The 27,615-nt window shown below is 43.4% G+C and overlaps 1 protein-coding gene across 1 annotated transcript; it reads left to right on the top strand.

The window, feature by feature from the left end:
- The first annotated feature begins 228 nt into the window (after positions 1 to 228).
- Positions 229 to 27,615, top strand: LOC119798997 (collagen alpha-3(VI) chain-like). The gene is made up of 22 exons (XM_038308682.1): positions 229 to 273; positions 3,415 to 3,540; positions 3,909 to 4,637; positions 5,523 to 5,607; positions 6,995 to 7,591; positions 8,879 to 9,463; positions 11,477 to 12,079; positions 12,169 to 12,747; positions 12,859 to 13,464; positions 14,746 to 15,348; positions 16,434 to 17,056; positions 17,168 to 17,267; positions 18,394 to 18,978; positions 19,075 to 19,653; positions 19,742 to 20,335; positions 20,434 to 21,006; positions 23,912 to 24,505; positions 24,738 to 25,337; positions 25,593 to 26,186; positions 26,419 to 27,018; positions 27,274 to 27,488; positions 27,580 to 27,615. Exons 1-22 carry the CDS (start codon positions 229 to 231, stop codon positions 27,613 to 27,615), a joined length of 10,251 nt encoding a protein of 3,416 aa, XP_038164610.1.

Below are 27,615 nucleotides of genomic sequence, written 5' to 3'. Positions count from 1 at the left end.
GACCTTCAGAGGCGTCTATAGAGCCTCTAAGACCAGAGAAAGCCATGAAAGGACTGAAAAAGCTGCAAAATTCAAAGCAGAGACAGTTTATAAAGCTTGATGAGCTTCGACTGATAGAAGGTCAGGCTGCTGAGGGGGAGGATGTCCAAAGTTCAGAGCTAGTTTAGACCTGTTGAAATATTTGGGTCAAAAAACCTGAAGCTTTGTAGAAAAAGAGGATAACGAACCATGAAGGAGGAGAAGAAGAGGTTTAAATCTGTCCAGAACGTCAGGGTCTGTTTCCTTTCTGTCCACTAGGGGTCAGCACATGTCTCTGGAAATAAACTCTTCCTTTCAGCAACTGGAGGGATTAAAAAAAAGAGCATCAACTGAACGGAGGAGAAAGGGCCTTTTTTATTTCCTGGGACATGACTTCATATCCAAATGTAGGAAAATGTGAGGCTGCAGCAGCCTGTGGGAAACTCCTGCTCTGAAACAGAACAACATAATGTGAGACTGAGCTTCTCCATCTGGGGGCCCAAACAGCTGCATTCAATCATCATCGCCTCTTCTGACTACTGATATGAACCCCCCCCCCCCCCCACCCCCCCCCCCCCCACCCCCACGCTGCCTTTTAAGGCACATTAAACAATCACTGAATCATAATCAGATCAGATCAAAGCTAAAAGTCTTAAAAGTTCAGAGCAGATTAATCAAATAAAGGATGTTTCTGGGGATCAGTCTGATGGAAAATCCCAGTTTACTTTCTAAAGCTCAGGATGTTCAGTTCACGGTACAGATCTAGTCTTACTAGATGCTTCTGAGGATCACATGGCTTCATGGGGTGAATTTCTACCTACGCTGTAGAGTCCTTTGATAAAGCTGATAGAGCAGCTCAGGTTATCCTGAGCGATCGTCTCTGCAGTGTGACTTTAACTCATGTGAGTTAGGAGAAATGCATGTTTGCTTTATTCTACATTTATTCAAATATTTAATCAGATTCGCTTTTAATCGTATTATTAATATTATAATTATTAATAAAAACAAGATCAGTTAAAGGTGTCCTATACTCTGGAACGACCTTCAGGAATACAGGTGCTGGTCATAAAATTAGAATATCATGAAAAAGTAGATTGATTTCAGTAATTCCATTTAAAAAGTGAAACTTGTATATTATATTCATACATTACATACAAACTCATATATTTCAGATGTTTATTTTGTTTAATTTTGATGATTACAAATGACAACAAATGAAAATCTCAAATTCATCATATCAGAAAATTAGAATATTGTGAAAAGGTTAAAAATTGATGGCCCCTGGTGCCACACTCTAATCAGCTAATTAACTCAAACCACCTGCAAAAGCCTTTAAATGGTCTTTCAGTCTAGTTCTATAGGCTACACAATCATGGGGAAGACTGCTGACTTGACAGTTGTCCAAAAGACGACCATCGACACCTTGCACAAGGAGGGCAAGACACAAAAGGTCATCGCTAAAGAGGCTGGCTGTTGCGACAGTGGCGTTGGATGGAGGAGTTTGCCCTGTAATCGAAGGGTTGACGGTTCAAGCCCCGACTCCGACTTTCATTGTCGTTGTGTCCTTGGGCAAGACACTTCACCTGCATTGTCTACTGATGGTGGTCAGAGGGCCCGGTGGCGCCAGTGTACGGCAGCCTCGCTTCTGTCAGTGAGCCCCAGGGCAGCTGTGGCTACAATGTAGCTTGCCACCATCAGTGTGTGAGTGTGTGTGTGAATGGGTGAATGAATGTAGTGTAAAGCGCTTTGGTCAAGTCTCCTAACTTGAATAAAGGCGTTATATAAGTACATGCCATTTACCATTTACCATTTACCATTCACAGAGCTCAGTGTCCAAGCACATTAATAGAGAGGCGAAGGGAAGGAAAAGATGTGGTCGAAAAAAGTGTACAAGCAAGAGAGATAACCGCACCCTGGAGAGGATTGTGAAACAAAACCCATTCAAAAATGTGGGGGAGATTCACAAAGAGTGGACTGCAGCTGGAGTGAGTGCTTCAAGAACCACCACACACAGACGTATGAAAGACATGGGTTTCTGCTGTCGCATTCCTTGTGTCAAGCCACTCTTGAACCACAGACAGCGTCAGAAGCGTCTTGCCTGGGCTAAAGAGAAACAGGACTGGACTGCTGGTGAGTGGTCCAAAGTCATGTTCTCTGATGAAAGTAAATTTTGCATTTCCTTTGGAAATCAAGGTCCCAGAGTCTGGAGGAAAAGAAGAGAGGCACTTCATCCATGTTGCTTGAAGTCCAGTGTAAAGTTTCCACAGTCAGTGATGGTTTGGGGTGCCATGTCATCTGCTGGTGTTGGTCCATTGTGTTTTCTGAGGTCCAGGGTCAACGCAGCCACATACCAGGAAGTTTTAGAGCACTTCATGCTTCCTGCAGCTGACCAACTTTTTGGAGATGCAGATTTCATTTTCCAACAGGACTTGGCACCTGCACACAGTGCCAAAGCTACCAGTACCTGGTTGAAGGACCATGGTATCCCTGTTCTTAATTGGCCAGCAAACTCTCCTGACCTTAACCCCATAGAAAATCTATGGGGTATTGTGAAGAAGAAGATGCAATACACCAGACCCAACAATTCAGAAGAGCTAAAAGCCACTATTAGAGCAACCTGGGCTATCATAACACCTGAGCAGTGCCACAGACTGATCGACTCCATGCCACGCCGCATTGCTGCAGTAATACAGGCCAAAGGAGGCCCAACTAAATACTGAGTGCTGTACATGCTCATACTTTTCATGTTCATACTTTTCAGTTGGCCAACATTTCTATAAATCCTTTGTTTTTATTGGTCTTCAGTAATATTCTAATTTTCTGATATGATGAATTTGAGATTTTCATTTGTTGTCATTTGTAATCATCAAAATTAAACAAAATAAACATCTGAAATATATGAGTTTGTATGTAATGTATGAATATAATATACAAGTTTCACTTTTTAAATGGAATTACTGAAATCAATCTACTTTTTCATGATATTCTAATTTTATGACCAGCACCTGTAAATGAGGTTCCTTCTAAGAACTTTCAGGTTACTTTATTGATCTGGTGGCTAACTGGAGATACCAGTGAAGCGGACTGGGAACAGACTGGAACCAGTCCTAACTCCAGCCTTCTGGAAACATGTGCCTGGTTCCCGTGAAGCAGAGGAATGATACGTTCTGGAGGAGGAACGGCGCCGCTCTGCTGCAGGGCGCTGAGCCGCCCCACTAAAGAAAAGCATTTAAATCGGTTTTCAGGTGTGAATAAATCCAGTTGGAAACTTTAGTTTAATGTTTATATTTCTGAGAGTTGAAAACGTTTCTCAGGTCTGTTAAAGGTTGTTTGGTTCAGGTTGTGGTTTCATCTGCTGCTCATGCTGACAGATCTCCGTCTTCTGTTTCTGCACAGGAACCGTCTGAGCTCGGCCTGAAGATGAGGAGGCATCGCCTGCTCCCCCTGTGCGTCCTTCTGGGGCTCCTGTTTGCAGCTTTCCCCGTTAAGCTCCACGCTCAGGATGGTAAGTTGAACCTGATCGTTTTCTCAGCACCGTTAGATTAACGTTAAAGCGAATAGCAGTCTCTACATTTCAGCTTTAAGTCGGAAATCTTTGGTCAAACATGTGACGAAGAACAACCTGGACTAAAACTGCCTGAAATCGATGCACATTTTTAAAGCCGTTCGACGTCAAACTAAAACTTTCTTCATCTTTAGTTCAGGCTTTATTTAAACGGATGTAACCAAACTGGGAAAGCTGCCACTCTCACAGTCTGGCAGAGTTTAGATCCTAATCAATCTGCTGATTATTCAAGTCAGAAATCGCTGAAACAAACCAAGTTAGATGATTAAATGTCCATGACAGACGTCTTCATGGAACCGAATGAAGAACAGGCTGATGCTGTTAGAGTGAGATAATTAGTTTAATCACCAAGTTTTTGTCTTTTTCCACTGGTCTTCTCTCCTCTGAAGACTGTGCTGAAGGTTTGGCAGCTGATGTGTACTTTCTAGTGGATTCGTCGTGGAGTATGGGGCAGGAGAACTTTGAACATGTCAGAAGGTTTCTGTTGACCTTGATCAAAGCTCTGCACCAGGTGGGAGGAGGCCGCTTTAGGTTCGCCCTCATACAGTTCTCTAGCAGACCCCAAACGGAGTTCCACCTCAACACCTACCCAACGACGCAGGACATCCTGGGACACGTTAGGGCCATGTCTTACCGCGGCGGGGGCACCCGGACCGGCCTCGGCCTGGAATTCCTGCTCCAAACACATTTGACCTCAGCTTCGGGAAGCCGAGCGACGGAAGGCGCGGTCCAGGTGGCGCTGGTCCTGACGGACGGCCGATCGCAGGACGACGTTGCCGAGCCGGCTCAGGTGCTCCGGATGGCCGGCGTGGAGATGTTTGCTTTGGGAGTTCAGGATGCGGTGGCCTGGGAGCTGCGGGAGATGGCGAGCCAGCCAGAAGATTCCCACGTGTTCAATGTGGACTCCTTCCTGAAGTTACAGGATATCATTCAGGATGTAGTAGTGAGTGTTTGCAGCGCAGTGACCCGGGTGGGGGGTGGTCCTTTGGTCAATGAGACCCCAATGGCTGGACAAGGGACAGGTAAAGACATGGCCCCATGTCAACTAGCACACTAACCTGCCCACATGTGCAGGAAGAACCAGCGGCCTGTGACATCATGGACCTCATTATTAACAGTTTTTAATTTGATCTCAGCACTATAACCTTCTCACACGCAGAATTAACTAAACTGTTTGGCAGTGATGCAGACTGCACCTCATTCTTTCCTCGAGCTAACCGCGTTTCCGCAACTAACCGTTCTTCCCCAGAGTTAGACATAACTTCACCACAGAGAATAGCGAGAATAAAGGTTTTATCTAGTTTATCTAATTATTCTGTTAAGGTGGAAATTAATTAATCAATCCTGAAATATCGACAATCATTTTACAAGATAAGGCAACAAAGTTTTATTTACCTTGTTAGAAGCTCTATTTGCCTGAATTTGGGCCAAAAGGAGGAAATTAAAATGAGACATTTGAGTAAAACAGAGAGAAGAATGTAGAGCAGGTAAAACATCCATTTTTTTAGAAAGACTTTTTAAAGATATTGTCTAAGAATGAGAGCGTGGGACCGATCTCTACGGTGTGACGCAATCAGTGAAAGAAACAGTCCAAGATGGTCGCCATGGAGGCAGAAGAAGAAATGTTTTCATTTATTCTGCAAGATGAAGGGGCGCCGTTAAAAAGCGTAACTCAGCTCCGGGTTTTCCCAGAAACGAACAAACGTCCGTCTCCAGACAAGACTCTGCTTGCTGGCAAAGAATCAGCTTAAAGAGAAAAAACATCTCAATTTAACAGAATTTAGTCCAGATAAGGATCCATGAAGGAAAGTTAACATCCTGGAAGCTTGAAAAAATCTCCAGAAAATGTTAGCGATTGAGCTTTTAACCTTAGCTAAGCATGCACCAATGCTTGTGTGTCCTGCACATGTGTTTATGTGTCCATGTGAAACATTTCCAGTACTCTGTGTTTGAAACAGTCATGAACCTGTTGGAAATCAGCCCTGGCCTGCTGCTGTGGTACGGAGGAGGAGGCGCCGTCATCTGTCGGCCATTGGAACTGAGAAATTATTGGGAATAAAGACGCAGCTGAATAAATGAACCGATAAAAACATATTTAATCAGTTAAAGATGCAGGTTATGGATGATCCACGGGTTCATGACTGATCACCTTACATCTGTAACAAGAGTCTGCATGGGAAGGCTGAACTCAAGCACAGCAGGGGTTAAATTCACGAGTTTCTTTCCAGTTTTTTAGCAGATAGTGAATCATCTAAGAGCAGCTTTAGGCCCCTTCTGATTGAAGCAACTTTCATTTATATAGTTTTATCTTCACATGTAGAGTTAAAGCATCCAAGATGGCGTGGCTCAGAGGGAGACCAGCTTAGCAGCCAACAGATGGGCGCCATCTAGTTTCTTTAAAGAGGAAAGTTCTGTTAAAACTTTAGTTATTAGAGTATTAAGTTCTGATGATAATTAGTGTTGCGTCGATGCCATTTTTTGGCCCCGATACCTGGCTGTGCAGTATCGGCTGATACCGATACCATAATAATGTAAAATAATGTCCATCATGGCTTCATGTCAAGCTTCTGCCTTCCTTTGTGACGCAGGAAAAAATCTACTACAAAGTGAATCCAGTAGAACTTTTTATTGCCTACCAGGAGTGGGTGACAATAGTTGAATAAACTTATGGCTCTCAAAATGGTATCAGTGCCCTATTTGTTGGTACTCACGATACCGATACCACCATTTTAGGGCAGTATCGGGGCCCCGTCCGATACTGGTATCGGTATCGGTGCAACACTAATGATAATAGATGGAAAATGGCGCCCCATTAGCTGCATACTAACTTTGTCTATAAAGTAGCAGCCATTCAAAATGGCCCTTCCCAGTTAAAAGCAGCCGAATGGCAACAGAATCCCCTCCAACTTCCAGCCCCTGTCCTTCTCCTGGGCATGCATATTTATTTACTCTGACTCCGACCTTTCACTGAATTACAGGGTCTGACCAGGAGATGGCATTTCTCTTTAGGACCAGCTAAGGTCCTTTGTACTAAAATGTTCTTTCTGTCATGATTTGTGGACATTAAGATCTAAAGAGTAGCGCCATCTCCTGGTCAGGACCAGCCAAGGGCCCATCAGGGAAAATGTGGTTATTTAGAATGGCTACTATTGAACGAGTAAATTTCTTCAATGAAAACGCCAATAAAAATAGATGCTTTGGACTAAAGGAAGCCAGATGACAGGAGGAGGTGTCCTTGGTTCAGCCTACATGCAGTATGACCTGTTTTCCAATGTTGTTGATTCATTGACTCTGTTTCTACACACATGCAGCGATTTGCTAACTTTGATTGATGTCTATGTCACTGTCTCAGTAGAGTATTTACTTTCACTATTCCCATGTTCTTCTGTTTTTCTGTTTCTCTCCTTAAAGCACCAGATTCAGCTGACCTAATATTCTTAATTGATGGATCACAGAACGTTGGAGCAGCTAACTTCCTCTATGTGCGCGAATGGCTTCTGAGAGTCATTGAGCGCCTCTCTGTGGGCAGTGACAGCATTAGGGTGGGTTTGGTCCAGTACGACAATGACCCCAAAATCCAATTCTATCTGAATAGCTTTTATGAGAAATCCTCAGTCCTGGAAGAGGTGAAAGGACTGACCTTCTCCGGTGGCTATGAATCCAACCTGGGTGCTGCCCTGCTGGACGTGGCTCAGAGGCTGTTTGAGAAAGCGGCCGGAGGCAGGGCAGAGGAGGGCGTACCCCGTATTTTGGTGATCGTCAGTGCCGGAGAACCCAGTGATGACGTTAGTGTCAGTCTACAGGCCCTCACAAGCGCCCAGGTGTTCACATTAGGGGTGTCGATTGGTCCATCCGATGCTGCATATCTGGAAGAGGTGGCCATAGATCAAGCTTTTGTTCTAAAAGCAGACAATGTCAGAACATTGTCAGCCACCGTCGATCAGCTTGTCGGCTTCATTACCGGCTCGGCCACAGGCGCCCTTGAAATTAAGACGGAGTTCTCCGAAGGTAGGTAACGTCTTTAAGGGTTGGTGGGGCTCTGGGTCCTGAGCTCAGGGTGGGGGGGTTGCTTCAAAGACTTGCTGCTACACGGCTGTTCATCTTATTCTGGCATTGCACCAATTAGATCACTGAATAATTTATTACTGTTATTACTGATTAATGATTATTAATGTAAATTACGTTGAAAAAGGTTAGAAAAAAAAGGTAAAAAGCTCATTTAAAAGTTAGAAAAGTAGAAAATGTTATTTCCTGTATCAGCATTAATCATCTAAAATTAAAATGTTTTTCCTAATATTTCAGGGCCAGCGGCCATTTTTTCTTGTTACATTGACCTCATTTTCTACCTTTCCATACAGATTTTTTGAATGTTACAAAACTAATAAAGATTACAAAAGCCTTTCTTGCTTGAAATTTAGATTTTAAAAATATTACATGGAGTGCCCTTTAAAGGGTTAAAACAATCCACATGTTGGACTTTTTTTGCTCCTCCCACATATTAGTTTTCCTTTCCAAGGTGACGCCATTTAAGGCCAAATCCTGCAGACAGATTTTCAAACTGTCTAAAATGTTCTAAAAAAAGTCCATTTGAACCTAGAAATATTCAACCAACCAACAACATTCATGGTTTCAGTCCTTTCCTGGCTGGAAATGTCACTAAAACAACCTCTACAGAATCATCCAACCCAACCTGGATGATTCTGCAATGACAGACTGAACTCAAACACTTTAGGCCTTTTTAAATAAAAGCATTGACTGAAACAGATCCTACTATTTATTCTACTGATTACTTTATTCCAGCAGGAAAAATGCAAAGTAAACCCTTCATTGTCCTCTGCAGCCGACGTTAGTCACCAAAAGCTAAATGAGATGGTAGCATTAATACGTAATGTTTTAACACAAAGATGTAAGTAAAGAACATAAATAGAAAGAGTCAAACCTGGAGTCAAACACTGCTCCCCGGGCGCCGCACAATGGCAGCCCACTGCTCCCCCTGGGGAAGGGTTCAATGCAGAGAGGGATTTTCTTTGACAGTGGAATGAAAAATAAAGTTAAATTCTATTCTATTAAAGATGGGTTATCTTTGTCGGAATTATAATGTTTACATGAATCCTAAATAATTATTCCTATTTTAACTCCCAAACATTTTAAGTTCAACAAGTTATGTATTTTTAATCACCTTTAAACTTGAAGCCAAACTAATAGTAAAATATCTTTTACAGTTTTCAATCAAACCATTTACATGACGTTTAAGTCAAAGGAAGGCTATGCTAACATAAATATTTCTCCTTCCAGTGGTACCAGTTGGAAAGCGAGACATTGTTTTCCTGGTCGACAGCACAATGGGAACAGCTGTCATCAACACTGTACGCGACTACATCAAGCGGTTCGTCAGCGCCAGGGAAATCGGTCCAGATGCCGTCCAAGTTGGTATTGCCCAGTTCACGACGGACACGAGGCTGTTGATGGACCTCAACAGCCACGCAGACAAGGTTTCTTTGCTGGCTGGTTTATCTGGCGTCAAGCCGAAACAGGGACAGAAAATCAACATTGGATCCGCCTTGAACTTTGTGCGAGAGGAAATGTTGAGACCTGAAAAGGGGAGCCGCATCGAGCAGGGCGTTCCTCAGCTGGTGCTGCTGATAGTCAGTAAAAGCTCAGATGACGACCTGGAGGGACCGAGTCAAGCTCTGAAGGCCATGGGCGTTCTGACTCTGGCTGCAGGATCCAAGGCTGCTAACCAGCAGGAGCTCAATCAGATCGCCTTGTCTGAAGCAATGGTGTTCATGGCAAAAGATTTTAGACAACTGTTTCGCAACGCCCGGGAAATAACCGACGCGCTCCTCACCCTGTCTGGGGTGGTGGTGGTCCCCAATCTAGGTAAGTCCTCATCTGACTGTAATTTGAATGTGTTCCTGAGCTTTGATTAAAATGCAAACTGTTTCATCTCAACCAATAAAAAAATACAATATAAACAAATATAAAAGCTAAATCAGGACTCGTCTTCAGTTTTAATGGATCTTGGTGGCTGGAATAGTTGAAGTGTCTCAATTCAGTTTAAGTTTTGTATTAATCCATCATTATCCTTCCAAGCTCTGGGTCCTTTAAATCTAATGTGTTTTTGCCGGGGAGCATCCCAAAACATGCTGGAGTCGCTCACATCTAGATGATATTTAAGAGTAATCTGTTGCTGAAGGTGACTAAGGCTACGTTCACACTGCAGTCTCTTCTCCACTCTGATTCTTCCGCTGATCGTTCACATTTCCAAGTATATACGTGACTTGTATGTGACCTCCTGGTACGTACGCAGATTTCTATGTCCCTACGATCCTCAATCCAATCATCCCAGCTCTGCTTCAGGAGAAGCTCCCCCAGCTGGTTGTGCCTGACTCCACCTGCAGGTGGATTACAGACTTCCTGTCTGACAGGAAGCAGCAGGTGAAGCTGGGAAAACATGTCTCTGACTCCCAGCTCATCAGCACTGGTTCCTTCCAGGGCTGTGTTCTTCCTCGTCTGCTCTTATACCTGAACACCAATGGCTGCACCTCCAGTCATCAGTCTGTCAAGCTTCTGAAGTTCACTGACGACACCACCCTCAACAGACTGATCTCTGATGGTGACGAGTCCCCCTACAGGTGGGAGGTTTACCATCTGGTGACCTGGTGCGGGGAGAACAACCTGGACCTCTAAAAACAGGGGAGATGGTTGTGGATTTCAGGAAGAATTCAGCCCCAGCTACCCCCATCACTCTCTGGGACTCCACTATTGACACTGTGGAGTCTTTCTGCTTCCTGGGAACGAACATCTCACAGGGCCTAAAGTGGGAGCTGAACATCAACTTCCTCACCAAGAAAGACCGGCAAAGGATGAACTTCCTGCGAAAAAATCCCACCTTCCAAGGACAATGATGGTGCACTTCTACTCCTCCATCACCGAGTCCATCCTCACCTCCTCCATCCCCATCTGGTACGCTGGTGCCACCACCAAGGCCAAGGGCAGACTGCAGCGTGTCATCCTGTCTGCAGAGAAGGTGATTGGCTGCAATCTTCCATCTCTCCAGGATGTGTACGCATCCAGGACTCTGAGGCCTGCAGGGAAGATTGTGGCTGATCCCTCGCACCCCTAGCCACAAACTATTTCAGTCCCTTCCCTCTGGCAGGAGGCTGTAATCCATCAGGACCAAAACCTCACATTCTTCCCATCTACTACCAGCCTTATCAGCAAGGCCCAGAGACCCCCATCACCCTGATACTGCCTCTCTCCCTCCCACCGTTCAGGACTTAGAACCTATACCAACGTAGCATCTCCCGACCTCCTGCTTTACACCAATGCACAGCCTACTGTATGTTGTGTATTGTATATAGCTATAGATTCTGTATTTTGTATATATATATCTATTTTGTGTGCACCATCAACACCAAATCAAATTACTTGTAAGTGCAAACCTACTTGAAAATAAACTTGATTCTGATTCCGAACTGCATTCACACAACTTAAGTGTCCCGCATGAGCAGTAGAGGAAGCAATGATGTCACAGGTAGCGAGTGTGCTCTGTGTTAGCAGAAATAAACATGAATGATAGTGCTGGAGCTCATCTCACCATCTTTCATCTATTTCCCAACCTCAGCAAGTGCATTAACAGCAATCTTTCAAGACTGCTCTCTGCATTACCATCTGGGTGTTATTTTTCTTCCAGCTTCTGCATAGCAAGACGCAGAATAGTGACCTTTGTTCCGGGTATTAATGGTGTTCATGTCGTATGAATGCGACCTGGCTATTCAGAGACAGGTCGCATATGGGTAGAAAAATCGGATTTTGGGCATTTCAGGCTGCTGTGTGAACGTAGCCTTGGTCGACATGGAAATAACAGTTTCCCTTTGTTCTTTTTCTTAGACGAGGAGATCATCGTGGAGAGGCCGAGAGTTGTACGTGATATTGTGTTCCTTGTGGATGGATCAAACTATGTCGGCCGAAATAACCTGCCCTTCATAAGAGACTTCATGATCAACGTGGTCAACCAGCTGGAAATAAGCCCTGATCAGGTCCAAATCGGCCTCATGCAGTTTGCAGAGCAGCCAAGGGTTGAATTTTACCTGAACACCTACAACAACAAGAGGGATGTTGTGGCCAAAATCTCCGGACTGAGGCTTACTGGAGGCTCGGTCCTGAACACAGGAGCTGCAATGAATTACGCTTTGCAGAACATGTTTCAGCCATCAGCTGGGTTACGCAAGAAAGCTGTGCAAGTGTTGGTTCTCATCACAGGTGGTCCACCCCAGGATAACGCCTTAAGTGAGGCAGATAGATTGGCTTTGGCAAATATTGTGACTTTCACTGTCAGTTCTGGGCAAGCAGACGAAGATGTAATGAGAAGAATTGCATTCGTTACAAATCTGGCTTATCACCAACAAAGCTTCTCGGAATTTCCAGCCTTGGCCGAAATCATCATGCCAAGTCTAATAACGGTGGTTGGTGCTACGGAAGTCGACGATCAAGGTCAGTTTTATGGTTCTCTTTTTCTTATATTAAACAATGTTCCAAACTGATATAGATTTAAGAAGCTGTGTTTTTTTCTTAACCCCTAGACTCTAAAAGAGATGTTGCTTTCCTGATTGATGGCACTGACAGTGTTCGAGGAGATTTTGGCTACATCCGCGATTTTATCCTTCGGGTCATTGAGCCACTTGACATTGGCATTGACAAAGTACGCATCTCAGTGGTTCAACACAGCGAGAGACCCTATCCAGTCTTCAACCTCAACACCTACCAGACTAAGGAAGAGGTGATCAGGGCGGTTAGGGGAATGACCCTCGCTGGTGGACGCAGCTTGAATACGGGAGCCGCTCTGAGATACATGAAGACCACCACATTGTCTGACAGCAATGGCAGCCGGAGTTCTGAAAGTGTCCCTCAGTTCCTCATTGTTTTGGCTGCAGACAGATCAATGGATAGCGTAAAAGAACCTGCGGGTGACCTGAAGACGGATGGAGTTGTACCACTTGGAGTTGGTGTCAAGAATGCTGACAAGAGGCAGATCGTAGATATTTCCCACAACCCTGCCTTGGCCTTTAATGTGAAGGAATTCACTGAACTTGAAACAATACCACCGAAGATCAACTCCTACATCGGTTTGTCCGCGGACCAGCTTGCACTAGCCCTGCAAGGTAGGACAGTCAATTTTCCTTCTTGGTCCGCTGAAGCTGAAGCCTGAAAAACTGCTTTGATGTGATGTTTTGCTGCTTGATCAGAATAACTGAACTTTATCTTTGTCATAGTGCAAAAAGATGCAGTCAAAAGAGATATTGTGTTCCTGCTGGGTGGTTCTGATAACACCAAAAACGGATTTCCAGACATAAAGCACTTTGTTAAAAGCATAGTGCAGCGCCTCAATGTTGACGAGAGCCTTGACAGAGTGTCTGTGGTTCAGTTTGCTGATAGCTCCAAGGTCAGCTTTCATCTAAATTCCCACAAGACCAAAAATGACACCTTGAATGCCATTGATAACTTAGCACACAGAGGTGGGAGGCGACTTAATGTTGCTGCAGCTCTCCAGTTTGTGAGGCACAGGGTGTTCACTTCCTCCACAGGGAGCAGACGACTAGAAGGAGTGCGTCAGGTCCTAGTCATTTTAACTAGCCAATCATCTGCAGACAGTGTGAAAGGACCAGCCTTGGCTCTTAAGGAACATGAAATTGTGGCAGTTGGTGTTGGAGTGGGAGACATTAACCTTGCAGAGTTGGAAATGATTGCATTTGAACCTGGCTTCATATACAGAGTCTCTGATTTCTCCAAGTTAAACTTAATCCAAAAACAAGTTCTTGCTGCACTGAACATGAACAAAGACAACCAAGAGACCAAGAATGGAATCTCTGATTTAGTAGGTAAGAGAACCTAATGTGAGTGTTTTACAGTATGGGGACAACATAAGTCCTTAAAGTATAGAAGACTGAAACATCTTTAAGTACAACAACTGATTATTTCTAATCTTTCACTTCAGATTATGTCTGTTTAAATTCTCAACCATCTGGGTCATGGTAACCACAAACAGGCTTAAACTGGATCCTCAGCGCTCTTCTGATTTCCTGTTGGTTTTAAGTCTTTATCTTTGTAGTTCTGGTGTATTTATCTAATAAAATTAGTTCTCACTCAACCGGTTGACACATTCAGCAATAGGAGGGACAGATCTTTCTCCTTGATGGGTCACACAGCTCCGGAAATTGACTTCCAGGTTTCTGATAGTTTTTCAGAAATTGACAGAGAAGCTGTTAACCGCTTTGAGTGAGCTGTGCAGCTTCTGTTTACTCTAACCTGTTAACTCAGAAAACCAAAGAGGCAGAAGGAGCAAGAGCTTGAAACGCTGGGCTGCCCTGTGGTTTGAGAAAAACCGTGTTTTGTCATCATCCTGGGGAAGCAGACACTCGGAGGGAGTTCTCACGGTTCTGGTTTTACTGACTGGGGGTACATCCAGTCCGCCAGTCAGTACCCCAGGGCGCCCTGGCTTCCTTCCATGTTGCTCTCCATTGTTTACTTTCCTGATTTCTGTGACACTGGTGACATAATCCATGCTGACCCAGCGTGATGATGTAATGCAGGCCTCGCACATGCCAGCAAGTGGTTAGACCAGCTTTATTAGCCAATGGGAAGGGAGCCAGATGATGATTGTTAGCGGGATGGCCATGTTTGAAAAACATGCGCTAACCTGCTATTTTCAGTGGAAAAGAAAAGTTGGTTTCACAGACTCACTGCTTGTGTCCTTCTAACCCTGAATGCTCATGAAACATACGTCGTTCACTTTCATGCTCTTTAAGTTTTTTGTGGAAGGTGCAACATTGACCTTCCATTGTCTCGTTTGCAGGTTTTCTCACTGAATCTTGGAGATGTTTACATTTTTTTGTAGCTTTCCCTTGAGCCAGTGATAAACACAACAGGGACTGATTAACATTCCTAACATTTTGATTTTAGTTTAGGATTTAAAAAAGGATGAATATCTTATCAATGTTTCTCAACAGTTTTCTTTATCAAGCTTCTGACCAAAGTTCTCAGGTGTTTTTTCGTTGCAGAAGCTTTCTAAAGCTTCACATTGTACTCATTTTGATTTGATGAACTGTAGCTTTGTGTTTGAATGTCTTTTGTCTAACTGTAAAACTTGCATTCTCTTCTAGTTGATCTAGATTCTCCTGAAAGGGACATTTTGTTCCTGTTGGATGGATCAGATGAGACTCTGACTGACTTCCAGGCAATGAAAACCTTTGTCCAACAAGTAGTAGAAACACTGAATGTTGGTGAAAATAAAGATCGTGTTTCTTTGGTTCAGTATAGCCAAGACCAGCAAACTGATTTCAGTTTTAACAGCCACCTGGATAAAGAAGCTGTTCTTAATGCAGTTCAGCAACTGAACCATAAAGGGGGCAACCTCCGAAACACTGGCGCAGCTCTCCGCCATGCGAGGAGAAGCTCTTTTACAGAGGCCTCAGGCAGCCGGCGTAGGGAGGGTGTCCCTCAGATACTGGTCCTGTTGACAGGAGGAAGATCTGGAGATGATGTGTCAAAGGCAGCTGTTGATCTAAAAAAGGACAAAGTTGTTCCATTTTGTGTCGGAACAAGAACTGCTGACCTTTTAGAGCTTCAAATGATTGCATATAACCCGTCCTACGCCTTCTCCGTTCCTACGTTTCATGACACTGGAAGCATTCATCAGCAGCTTGTGTCATTGGTTAAAAGGGTGCCACGGCAACAACTCAGAGAAAAAGCACAGAGTTCTATAGGTAAGACTGTTTGCATTTCCAGAGACAATTTGCTGACATGTTGAAGAGGGCTGAAGTTGAACAGAGTCAGTAAATCATCAGCAGTTCGCTTCATTCTAACAGGTGCTCAGTAATCCACCCTGGTCCACATTTTTAAAGAGTTACAGCTGCAAACATCTGTAGAATAATGGTTGTCTTTGGTTGGAATATATATAAAGGAATGCCTGTTTGTTCTGACTTTATAGGTTTCTCAAGCAGTTTAAAATCATGCAGCCTCAAATATAACCACCCAACCCTCAGTACCTGCTGCCATGATGTCCTGCTGGTGAAAGTTCAGGAAACATCAAAACAAATGTTAACAGTAACATTAATAAAGGGGAAGGCCACAAAGGAGGAGAACTCAGTTTATTTCTATAGCGCCAAATCACAACAAGTCATCTGATGGCCTTTATAGAGAGAATCCAGTCAGATTGGTTCAAAGTTTCTGTCAAGGAAAACCAGCTGATTGCATCGACTTATTGATAATTAAGCAATCCCTCAATCTGAGCATGCTTGTAGTGACAGTGGAGAGGAAAGCTCCCTTTAAACAGGAAGAAACCTCCAGCAGAACCAGGCTCAGTCTTAAATTTAATCCCATCCAAATGAAGTGGCTGACTAATCAGCTTCTTTTTCAGAGACTCTGGTCCAAAGACTATAACTTCTGTTTTGTCTGCATTCAGAAGCAGAAAGTTAAGAGTCATCCAGGTTTTTATGTCTTCAGACATGCCTGTAATCTATGTAATGGGTTAGCTTCATCTGGATTATAGACAGATATAGCTGGGTATCATCAGCATAACAGTGGAAATTAAATGGTCAGTTTAATGAGGAAAAAGGGTTAAACTTTACAAAACCATCACTTGTAAACGGTAAAGAGACTATTTATATGGACTGACAGATTATTGTTGTTACTGTAAACGGGAAAATAGTTGAATCTAGTAGACAGATTGTATTTTAGGGGACAGGAGGAAATCTTTGGCAGAATATTTGCAGCTAAACATTCAAACACAGTTTTGCATTTTTAGATTTTCCTTAGTATCTTAAACTCTTAACGTCTTTTATCTGTTAAGGTTCTACGGCGCAAACAGAGGAACAAGATGTAGTGTTTTTACTGGACTCCTCTGATGACATGTTGAGCGACTTCACGCAGCTGCTCGGCTTTGTTGAGCAGATGGTGGAGAGACTTGGAGTAGATGAGAGGAAAGATCGAGTTTCTGTGGTTCAGTTCAGCCGTGAAGCTTCTGTTGAGTTTTTCCTCAACACGCACCAAACACGGCAGAGTGTTACCGACGGTGTGAAAAACGTCAGACCGAAAGGAGGCAGTGAACGCAACACAGGCGCTGCCATGAATTATGTGAAGGAGCGTGTCTTCACAGCTTCCTCTGGAAGCAGGCGTCACCAAGGCGTCCCTCAGAGCCTGGTTCTTCTCACTGGAGGAGTGTCGAGTGACGATGTCAGGAATGCAGTGCAAACGTTAAAGGAAGACGGTGTGAGGATATTTGTGGTGGGGCTAAAGGATGCAGACGTTCTTGAGATGCAGACTATCTCCCAGGAAGCCAGTAATGCTTTCCTAGCCGCAGATTTAAATGACATGTCAGAAATTAGACAACAAATCCTTTCATCCATTGAGAAGAGTGAGAAATCTGCTGTGACCACAGCATCACACGGTAAGATTTACACCTCTAGATCTGAGGCTAAAGCTTAGGCTAAAGGTTAGGCTAAAGGTTAGGCTAGGCTGTTTCTCAATGGCCCTATCGCTCTATGTGTACTTGTGCTTTCTCGTGTGATTGTGAAACGTCATCAGCCTCAGCACTTCAGGAAGCACGATCTGACCCGGAAGCACGATCTGACCCGGAAGCACAATCTGTACCATCAGCTTATTGCTCAACCAGACATACATCCAGGTCACCCTTGATTTTACTTTGTAAAATAGACCTTAATGACGTTTTTTCCTCCCCAAAAATAGTAAACGTACTAAACTATAATGTTTTCAAGGTTAATAATGTATTTCCTAAGAAAATAAAACATCCTTTCTGTTCTTTTCCCGATCTGCACTGGAAATGGGATGCTACGCTACTTCCAGGAGCTAACTTTATCAGCTTTGGATTTAAACATAAATCTAGTCTTTTTGAGTTCAATGTTTTCCTTTCATGTTAACATTATGCTATATAGTGCGTCATCTAAAGAAAGAAACAACTAAAATGCAGATAAAGATGGTTTCATCAGATTTACTGCTCTGAGCGTGTCCCACGATGACGTCAGAGAAGCTGTTTAACGAAAAAAAAAAATGGAAAAAGCATCAAAATTGTCTCAGAAAAATTATGAAATTTGTTTAGAGATGTCATTTAGCATTATTTGTTGATTTAAGGATAAAAATAAGTACTTTTAGAACCATAATTACATTGGATAAATATTGTGCTAATGAACTGATGGTACGGATCGTGTAGTGACACTGAGAACGGACACAGTCCCCGTATGTTGTTCTGGCCCCTCCCTCTTTACCCAGCATGCATCAGAGCAGACTTGTCCATTCTCTAGACTGACAGCTGTCCCAGCATGCACTGCAGTAGCAGCAGCTTCCAGGTTAGCGCTCACAGAGCTCACAGTACTTCACACATGGCTATGCAGAGAGAGGGGCTAACGTTAGCCCATCTACAGTAGACGGGGCTAACGTTAGCCATTAATTATTATTCCCCCACTAAATAAGAAGTTATAATTTATTTATTATCTAGATACTATTAATAAGAGGAGGTGAAATGCAGCTTCAGACTAGCTTTGAATGTGGTGATGTCATCAGTATGCTGCTGTTCCAATTGACCCAGATTTATTCTGCTCCCGTTCTCCCCGAGTCCAGACTTTCCTGGGTTCTAGTCAAGAACATACACGGCGAGAACACGAGTCCTTATTCGCGTTCTGGTGAATTGAGAAAAAGTCTGAATTTCTGATCTGAGTTTTAATTGACTAAATATTGATAAGGATTAATCAATCTAAAATGATCCTTAGCCAAATGTTTGATCCATCTGATTACAGATCCCAGCAGCAAAGACGTGGTTTTTCTGATCGATGGTTCTGAAGCTTCTCAGCCGAGGTTCTCTGACATTCTAGAGTTTGTAGAAGCAATAGTGACAGACTTAAGTATCGGGAACAACAGGCACCGCGTGGCTGTGGTCCAGTACAGCGACACGGCACAGACTAACTTCAACCTGAACCGCTACGGGACTAAGCACGACGTTCTTCAAGCGATTAACAGTCTCACTCACAAGGGAGGTCAACCTATAAACATTGGAGAGGCTCTCCAGTATGTGAGAGACCATGCATTTACTCCAGAGGCTGGAAGTAGGATCCGACAGGGAGCGCCACAGATACTGATCCTGCTGAGTGGCGGAAGGTCTGCCGATGATGTAAGAAACTCAGTGAGAGAACTGAAGGAAATGGGTGTTACCATAGTCGCCATTGGAAGCAGTGATGCAGACACCCTGGAGCTACAGACCATATCCCATGAACCTAGATACGCACTCTCTGTGGCCGACTACGGAGAGCTGCCCGCTGTAAAGCAGAATGTGTTGTCTTTGCTGAGAGAGACGTCGCATCATGCTTTGCATTCTATAGAGCTTGGTAAGAACAGAAGTCAATTCATGTTTTTTCCAGCGGAGAAAACTGTCTTGACGACAAACTGCTGCCTTTGAGTTCAACTTCCTGTCTTCATTGCAGATTCAAAGAAAAGTGACATAGTTTTTCTGATCGATGGATCATATGACTCCAGAAACGGATTTGAAGGAATCCGAGCTTTTATTCAAAGGATTGTTGAAAATGTAAATGTGAGTCATACTGGAGACCAGGTAGCTGTTGTTCAATACAGCCGTGATGCAACAGCTAATTTCTACCTGAACTCCTATTCATCCCAGTATGATGTGCTGAGTTCCATAAGAACGATGAGGCATAAGCTGGGACGCCCGCTTAACATTGGCAAAGCCCTGGAGTTCGTCAGGGATCATGTTTTTGATGCTGCAGTTGGAGGCAGAGGAGCTGATTTAGCTTCTCAGCATCTGTATTTATTTAGTGGTGGAAGGTCTGGAGATGATGTAAGAGGAGCGGCGCAGACGCTAAAGGCCAAAGGGATAAAGACTTTGAGCATTGGAACAAAGAACGCCGACACATTAGAAATGCAAACCGTCTCTTACACACCTGAACATTATTTTAATGTTCCCAACTTTAGCAACCTGCAGAGCATTTATGCATCCATGGAAAACAAATTCAGAGACTCACAAACAGCCACTGAGATCCTGACTGGTAAGAAGCAACACATGACAGCTCCCACGATGGCGGACCAGAGTTCCTGTTGCTAATGCATGACTTTGTTCATATGTAAACATTTCAGACACGTCTACAGCTGTAGAGGAACTACAGACGGCAGATATCGTCTTCCTCCTTGATGGATCTAATTACATGAAACCCAATGAAAGACTCGTTTTGGAGTTTGTCTTAGACTTTGTCAAGAAAATAGAGATTGGGCCAAATAACGTGCAGGTTGCTTTGGTCCAGTACAGCGCAGAGCCTGCTGCTGAATTTACTTTGAACAGATACTCACTGAAGGAAGAAGCCTTGAATCATTTGAGAAATGTGAAGCTGATGGGAGGGGGCTCAGTCAACACAGGCAGAGCCATTGATTTTGTGAGAAACGCGGTTTTGGTGGCTTCAGCTGGAAGCCGGCTCCAGCAGGGGGTCCCACAGGTTCTGATTTCTGTAAGTGGGAGCAAGTCGGAGGATGATGCCTTAGGGCCGGCGGGGAGGTTAAAGAATGCTGGAGTTTCTCTGTTTGCTGTTGGGGTGAGCACAGCAGATAGGAGCGAGATGGAGCAGCTAGCTCCAGGGGCCTGGTACTTTCTGAAGGATGTATCTGACTTCCTGCCAGTCAGACAACAGGTGCTGTCAGTCACTACCGCCACCAGAGGCTCTGTAAACCCAAGTGTTGGTAAGTGAACATTTCTTTCATTGAAATAATTACAGAACTATATTAACGTAGTTGTCCAGCAGTACTAATCAAAAACATTCAACTATTTACGTTCCTAGGATTAACTTCTACTAAGAGAGATATTGTCTTCCTGATTGATGGCTCTGATGATGTAAGGAGTCAATTCATCTCTATACGTAAATTCATTGCAAACCTGGTTCAGAACTTGGATCTGGACCAACAGCGAGATCAGATTGCTGTTGTGCAGTACAGCAACAATGCTAAGATGGAGTTCAGTCTAGATGCCTATAGCACCAAAGGCAATGTTCTGCAGCACGTTGCCAGGCTCCAACCAAAAGGCGGCCGGCCTCAGTATATCGGTGCAGCTCTGCAGTTTGTGAAAGACAATGTTTTTGTTCCCAAGGCTGGAGCACGAATTAATGAAGGAGCCAGTCAGGTACTTTTTGTCTTGGCTGGCGGTCGTTCGAGGGATTCTCCACGTGGCCCAGCAAGGGCATTAAAAAGAGGCGGGGTTGTTATATTTGCAATCGGTTCCAGACTTTCCAGTTCAGCTGAAATGCAGGCTATTTCAGACCATGCTTTCTCCATCCCTGACTTTGTTAATCTTGCTGGAATTCAACAACATGTATTAAGGCACCTAACTGCAATCGAAAGTCCTAAGACTGTCGAAGGTAAGAGAATACCTTATTGCAAATTTGTAATAAATATGAGTAAATATACTATATATATATATATATATATGAGATATTAGGGCTGTAACGATATGTATATTTGTGTCAAACTCAACGGTGCACTACTTGCAGTTCGGTATGGATCTTTACAGAATAGATGTGTTCTCAGTTTATCACACCACAGAAATGTTTCATTAACAAACAATCAAACATATTTTTTATATTAGTTTATTTACTATTGATTTATACTATTTATATTATTATTTTATCCATTCGGCTGCGTCCTCCTCGCCCTCCGTAATAAACGGTGTGGGACGGTTTCTATGTTGACTGAGGCAGAGAGGTGATTCTCAGAGAGATCTGGGAAGTTTTTCTTTCTTTTTCCATAAAGAGGTGAAAGAGATCCGCTGCGCTGACCTGCTCCGTCTGCTCCTCCTTATTCTGGTTTCTGTGAGGCTCAAAGTGGATCAACTACTTTATCCGTTTTCTGTCCTCCTGAACTCCTGTCATGGGGAAAGTTTCTATTTTAATGTTTCATTCATTGTTTTTTGCTCCAGTCAGCCCTGCTTACTATAAACGCGACTCCAAACCGACTCTTTCCCGTGAGATTTCCAGATTTTATTTTGTTTTTCCCCCCAAAGCGGATGTGTTTTACTTAGTAACCGCTTCCCTCTTCCTGTCAGACCCATGAAATTGCTGCTGAATTGCTGCGTAGCCTGACTGAAAAAGACCTGGGCTCTATATCAGTCGGAGCTACGCTGCCCCCTGCAGGAAATCATCTCTGCATTAACTGCGAAACACACACAGACCACCTGGATTTGAAGTATAAATCAACCGTTACAGACTTCTCAGACTCAGGCTTTTACTGATTCCTCATGTCTCATCAGCCTGAAGACGAAACAAAAGCAGATTTCATTATAAGATCCTTCAGCACTTCATAAACAAATAGTTTTATTTGATAACAACAGAGATAGATCCATGAGTGTAGAGAATCGTGTGCAGTTGCACAAACACACAAACGAAACCGCAAACTCAACAACATATAAAAACCAAACCTTCATCATTCACTGCTGCTGCCGGTTGACATGGAATGGTGAGTGTATGGAGGAGAGTAAGGATTTTAGACGTTCCCACCTACCTGCCCTGCATGCACGACCCCATGTCTACAAACTGTAACCACTTTGGAGACACTCGTCTCACCATAGTACTTTATATACCAAATATTCTCAGAATAATGCATTAGTGTAATACTTACTGTAGAGTTCCTGCCCAGCAGAACACATACAGTCTCAGGGCCAGCAGCATTTAGTGTTTGATGTTTTATTTTTTATACTTCGGTTTAAATAATTCAAGATTACTTCCTACTTTGATGAATAATGCTGATGTATGTGGAAGAATTGTTCTTTTTTTACCTCATAGCCAGGATGTCCTTGTTAAAGAGACTCCAAATCTCAATAGACTTTCCTTCCTGGTAAAATAAACTTTAAATAAAATTAAAAAAGTAAACATATCCACTAGTGCTGCACCAATACCAGTATCGGGCGGCGCCCCAATCAAGCACTAAAATGGTGGTATTGGTATCGGCGAGTACCAACAAATAGAGCACCGATACCATTCTGAGAGCCAAAAGTTTTTTCAACTATTGTCACCCATTCCAGGTAGGCAATAAAACGTTCTACTGAATTCATTTTGTTTTAGTCTTTTTCCTGCTTCACTAAGGAAGGCAGCAGCAGGAAGCCATGATGGTGATTATTTTACATCCAAGTAGTCTGCAGTTCTTCATATATTCACACACATCAATTTCAAACAGATGGTATCGACCGATTCTGCACAGCCAGGTATCGGTATCAGGGCTAGAAAATTGCATTGGCGCAACACTATTATCCACTTTCGTGGTAGAAATTACTGATCAATTACAAAGCGGGAAATAAAGTTAGAAAATAAAAGTATTATGTAATTTCGAGGAGTGGGAAGTTAATTAATCATTTAGTTAGAAGAAAACTGATGAATTCTCTTTACATGGTGTGAAATCAGACATCAGACCGCTGAGTCTTCCCCTCCACTTGGAGTAGTGCACTAACCATCCTTTAACACATCAAATCAGGACCCTGTCTCTTCCATCCTTTGATCTACTTCTTTTTCTTTATATTTATTGACTGTTTGGGTTTTAAAAAATTACATCAACGTTTCTTTTGAGCCAGAACTATCTCAAACTATTTTGATTAATATTTCTAATAATAATAACAACAATATTAACAAATAATCTGTCAATAGTTGAACAAACAGGCTCAAAATAAATACATTTTAATTATGTAATTTACATGTAATGTGTGCTTGCAGGTTACCAGTCACAGGAATGTAATTTTTCTATGCATTTGTGATTCAGGCAATCTGGAAAAAGAAAAGTAAACTGCTGTGGTGTTTTTAGTTTTCCCTGATGAGGAGGAGTAAAATTAAATAGGGGGAGGAAAAACGAATAGTGACGTGTGTACCGAGATGTGCAGAGCGGTGAAGTATATGTACCGTTACAGCCCTAATTTAAATATGTATATAATAATAAGGTTTAGAATAGGGCTCATGGAACGGCTGTAGAAATGGCCAATGAATGATTGACAATCTTTGGAATTTACGAACAAACCGGACAAATATGTGACTGTATCAAGCATATACATTTAGTGACCAAAGCAGTTGCCTGTCTAAAATCAAACATATGTAGGAATGGAAATGAGGGGAATATTTGTTTAGTTTCCAATGTACCTCTCACACTCACTATGTGTTTCTTTTATCAAAACTGAAAAGTGCTTGTTACTAAATTTCTTTTGTTAAACACTCCTCCAACTGATCATTATTCAGTAAAACATCTTTGATGCAAGGTTTTCACTTCTTTCCTTCCTTTTTCCCTCAGTTGACACTGCCAAAAAGGATATTGTATTCCTCCTTGATGGTTCCGATGCCACGAGGAATGGCTTCCCCGCTATGCGTGATTTTGTTGAAACAGTGGTTGAAAAACTCAGTGTGGGAGAAAACAAAGACCGTGTCTCTGTGGTCCAGTTCAGCAGAGAAGCTGAAGTCCATTTCTATCTGAACACTTACAACAACAGAGAGGACATACTGGATGCGGTCAGAGGACTTAGACACAGAGGAGGAAGACCCCTCAACACTGGGGCAGCCCTCCAGTACGTCAGGGACAATGTCTTTACAAATTCCTCAGGAAGTAGACATCAGCAAGGTGTCTCTCAGATGTTGATTCTGCTAACTGGGGGAAAGTCTTTTGACAATGTTGATGCCCCAGCCTCTGCTCTCAAACAGCAGGGCATCCTTGTCATTGGTATTGGAACAAGGACCTCTGACAGTAGAGAGCTGCAGAAGTTGTCATATGAGCCCAGTTATGCACTGTCGGTATCTGAGTTCTCCGACCTCCCTCGTGTCCAAGAACAACTCTCCTCTGTCATGAGCACAGCGCTGTTAAAGGCTACACCTTTGGTTCCAACAGTGACTGGTAAGACAGTGACACAATTCCACCATCTTAGGTTTTGTAGGATGCTGTCTGTAGTGAGTTCATGTATATTTTGCCACAGCCTAGGTCACGCAGCATCAGTCTGAATAGCACAGCTTTGCTTAAAAAAACAGGCTGTAAGGAAATATTGGGACTTAAGCTTAAGTATCTGAATTGAACTTGTGAATCATTTGCTGCTTGAGCTTAAAAATGTCCCAATTCTTATGTCCCCTAGTGGTGAGGCAGCATACAGGAAGAGATGTGGTGTTCTTGCTGGATGGATCTGACGGCACAAGATCTGGCTTCCCAGCTATGCGAGATTTTGTCCAAAGAGTAGTAGAAACTCTTAGTGTGGATGAAAACAAAGACCGTGTGTCAGTGGTTCAGTACAGCAGGGATCCAGCTGTCCACTTCTATTTGAACACCTACATGACTAAAGGCCAGATCCTTGATGCCGTCAGGGGTTTGAGGCACAAAGGCGGAAGACCCCTTAACACTGGAGCAGCTCTCCAGTACTTGCGGGATAACGTCTTCACTGCCTCTGCAGGAAGAAGGCAGTCGGAGGGAGTTCCTCAGGTCCTTATATTTCTAAGTGGTGGACGATCTTCAGACAGTGTCGACGCACCAGTGGCTGCTCTCAAACAGATGGGCGTCTTGATCTTTGCAATTGGAAGCAGAGGCTCTGATAGCAGAGAATTGCAAAAAGTGTCCCACGATCCCAGCTATGCTCTATCTGTGTCAGAGTTTACTGACCTTCCCAGTGTCCAACAACAACTTCAGGCCTCTGTGGACGCCGTGGTTATTGACGCTACTCCTGAATCACCAACTGTACATGGTATGTTATCAAACATATACATTTGGTGACCAAAGCAGCTGCCTATCTAAAATCAAACATATGTAGGAATGGAAATGAGGGGAATATTTGTTTAGTTTCCAATGTACCTCTTACACTCACTATGTGTTTCTTTTATCAAAACTGAATTGTGCTTGTTAGTAAATTTCTTTTGTTAAACACTCCTCCAACTGATCATTATCCAGTAAAACATCTTTGATGCAAGATTTTCACTTCTTTCCTTCATTTTTCCCTCAGTTGACACTGCCAAAAAGGATATTGTATTCCTCCTTGATGGTTCCGATGCCACGAGGAATGGCTTCCCCGCTATGCGTGATTTTGTTGAAACAGTGGTTGAAAAACTCAGTGTGGGAGAAAACAAAGACCGTGTCTCTGTGGTCCAGTTCAGCAGAGAAGCTGAAGTCCATTTCTATCTGAACACTTACAACAACAGAGAGGACATAGTGGATGCGGTCAGAGGACTTAGACACAGAGGAGGAAGACCCCTCAACACCGGGGCAGCCCTCCAGTACGTCAGTGACAATGTCTTTACAAATTCCTCAGGAAGTAGACATCAGCAAGGTGTCTCTCAGATGTTGATTCTGCTAACTGGGGGAAAGTCTTTTGACAATGTTGATGCCCCAGCCTCTGCTCTCAAACAGCAGGGCATCTTTGTCATTGGTATTGGAACAAGGACCTCTGACAGTAGAGAGCTGCAGAAGTTGTCATATGAGCCCAGTTATGCGCTGTCGGTATTTGAGTTCTCCGACCTCCCTCGTGTCCAAGAACAACTCTCCTCTGTCATGAGCACAGCGCTGTTAAAGGCTACACCTTTGGTTCCAACAGTGACTGGTAAGACAGTGACACAATTCCACCATCTTAGGTTTTGTAGGATGCTGTCTGTAGTGAGTTCATGTATATTTTGCCACAGCCTAGGTCACGCAGCATCAGTCTGAATAGCACAGCTTTGCTTAAAAAAACAGGCTGTAAGGAAATATTGGGACTTAAGCTTAAGTATCTGAATTGAACTTGTGAATCATTTGCTGCTTGAGCTTAAAAATGTCCCAATTCTTATGTCCCCTAGTGGTGAGGCAGCATACAGGAAGAGATGTGGTGTTCTTGCTGGATGGATCTGACGGCACAAGATCTGGCTTCCCAGCTATGCGAGATTTTGTCCAAAGAGTAGTAGAAACTCTTAGTGTGGATGAAAACAAAGACCGTGTGTCAGTGGTTCAGTACAGCAGGGATCCAGCTGTCCACTTCTATTTGAACACCTACATGACTAAAGGCCAGATCCTTGATGCCGTCAGGGGTTTGAGGCACAAAGGCGGAAGACCCCTTAACACTGGAGCAGCTCTCCAGTACTTGCGGGATAACGTCTTCACTGCCTCTGCAGGAAGAAGGCAGTCGGAGGGAGTTCCTCAGGTCCTTATATTTCTAAGTGGTGGACGATCTTCAGACAGTGTCGACGCACCAGTGGCTGCTCTCAAACAGATGGGCGTCTTGATCTTTGCAATTGGAAGCAGAGGCTCTGATAGCAGAGAATTGCAAAAAGTGTCCCACGATCCCAGCTATGCTCTATCTGTGTCAGAGTTTACTGACCTTCCCAGTGTCCAACAACAACTTCAGGCCTCTGTGGACGCCGTGGTTATTGACGCTACTCCTGAATCACCAACTGTACATGGTATGTTATCAAACATATACATTTGGTGACCAAAGCAGCTGCCTATCTAAAATCAAACATATGTAGGAATGGAAATGAGGGGAATATTTGTTTAGTTTCCAATGTACCTCTCACACTCACTATGTGTTTCTTTTATCAAAACTGAATTGTGCTTGTTAGTAAATTTCTTTTGTTAAACACTCCTCCAACTGATCATTATCCAGTAAAACATCTTTGATGCAAGATTTTCACTTCTTTCCTTCATTTTTCCCTCAGTTGACACTGCCAAAAAGGATATTGTATTCCTCCTTGATGGTTCCGATGCCACGAGGAATGGCTTCCCCGCTATGCGTGATTTTGTTGAAACAGTGGTTGAAAAACTCAGTGTGGGAGAAAACAAAGACCGTGTCTCTGTGGTCCAGTTCAGCAGAGAAGCTGAAGTCCATTTCTATCTGAACACTTACAACAACAGAGAGGACATAGTGGATGCGGTCAGAGGACTTAGACACAGAGGAGGAAGACCCCTCAACACCGGGGCAGCCCTCCAGTACGTCAGTGACAATGTCTTTACAAATTCCTCAGGAAGTAGACATCAGCAAGGTGTCTCTCAGATGTTGA

Source organism: Cyprinodon tularosa, unplaced genomic scaffold (genome assembly GCF_016077235.1).
Source record: "Cyprinodon tularosa strain WSP-4 unplaced genomic scaffold, ASM1607723v1 ctg1170, whole genome shotgun sequence".
In the NCBI taxonomy this organism is placed as follows: Eukaryota; Metazoa; Chordata; class Actinopteri; order Cyprinodontiformes; family Cyprinodontidae; genus Cyprinodon; species Cyprinodon tularosa.
This window is presented reverse-complemented; position numbering and strand designations above follow the sequence as displayed.

What these genes read in the sequence shown, in the direction of transcription:
- LOC119798997 (XM_038308682.1), top strand. Translation starts at nt 229, where the DNA reads ATGAAGGAGGAGAAGAAGAGGTTTAAATCTGTCCAGAACGTCAGG. An exon ending in AGGAGGAGGCGCCGTCATCT is followed by an intron (nt 5,608 to 6,994) that starts GTCGGCCATTGG and finishes CTCTCCTTAAAG; the next exon opens with CACCAGATTCAGCTGACCTA. An exon ending in TGAATCACCAACTGTACATG is followed by an intron (nt 25,338 to 25,592) that starts GTATGTTATCAA and finishes TTTTTCCCTCAG; the next exon opens with TTGACACTGCCAAAAAGGAT.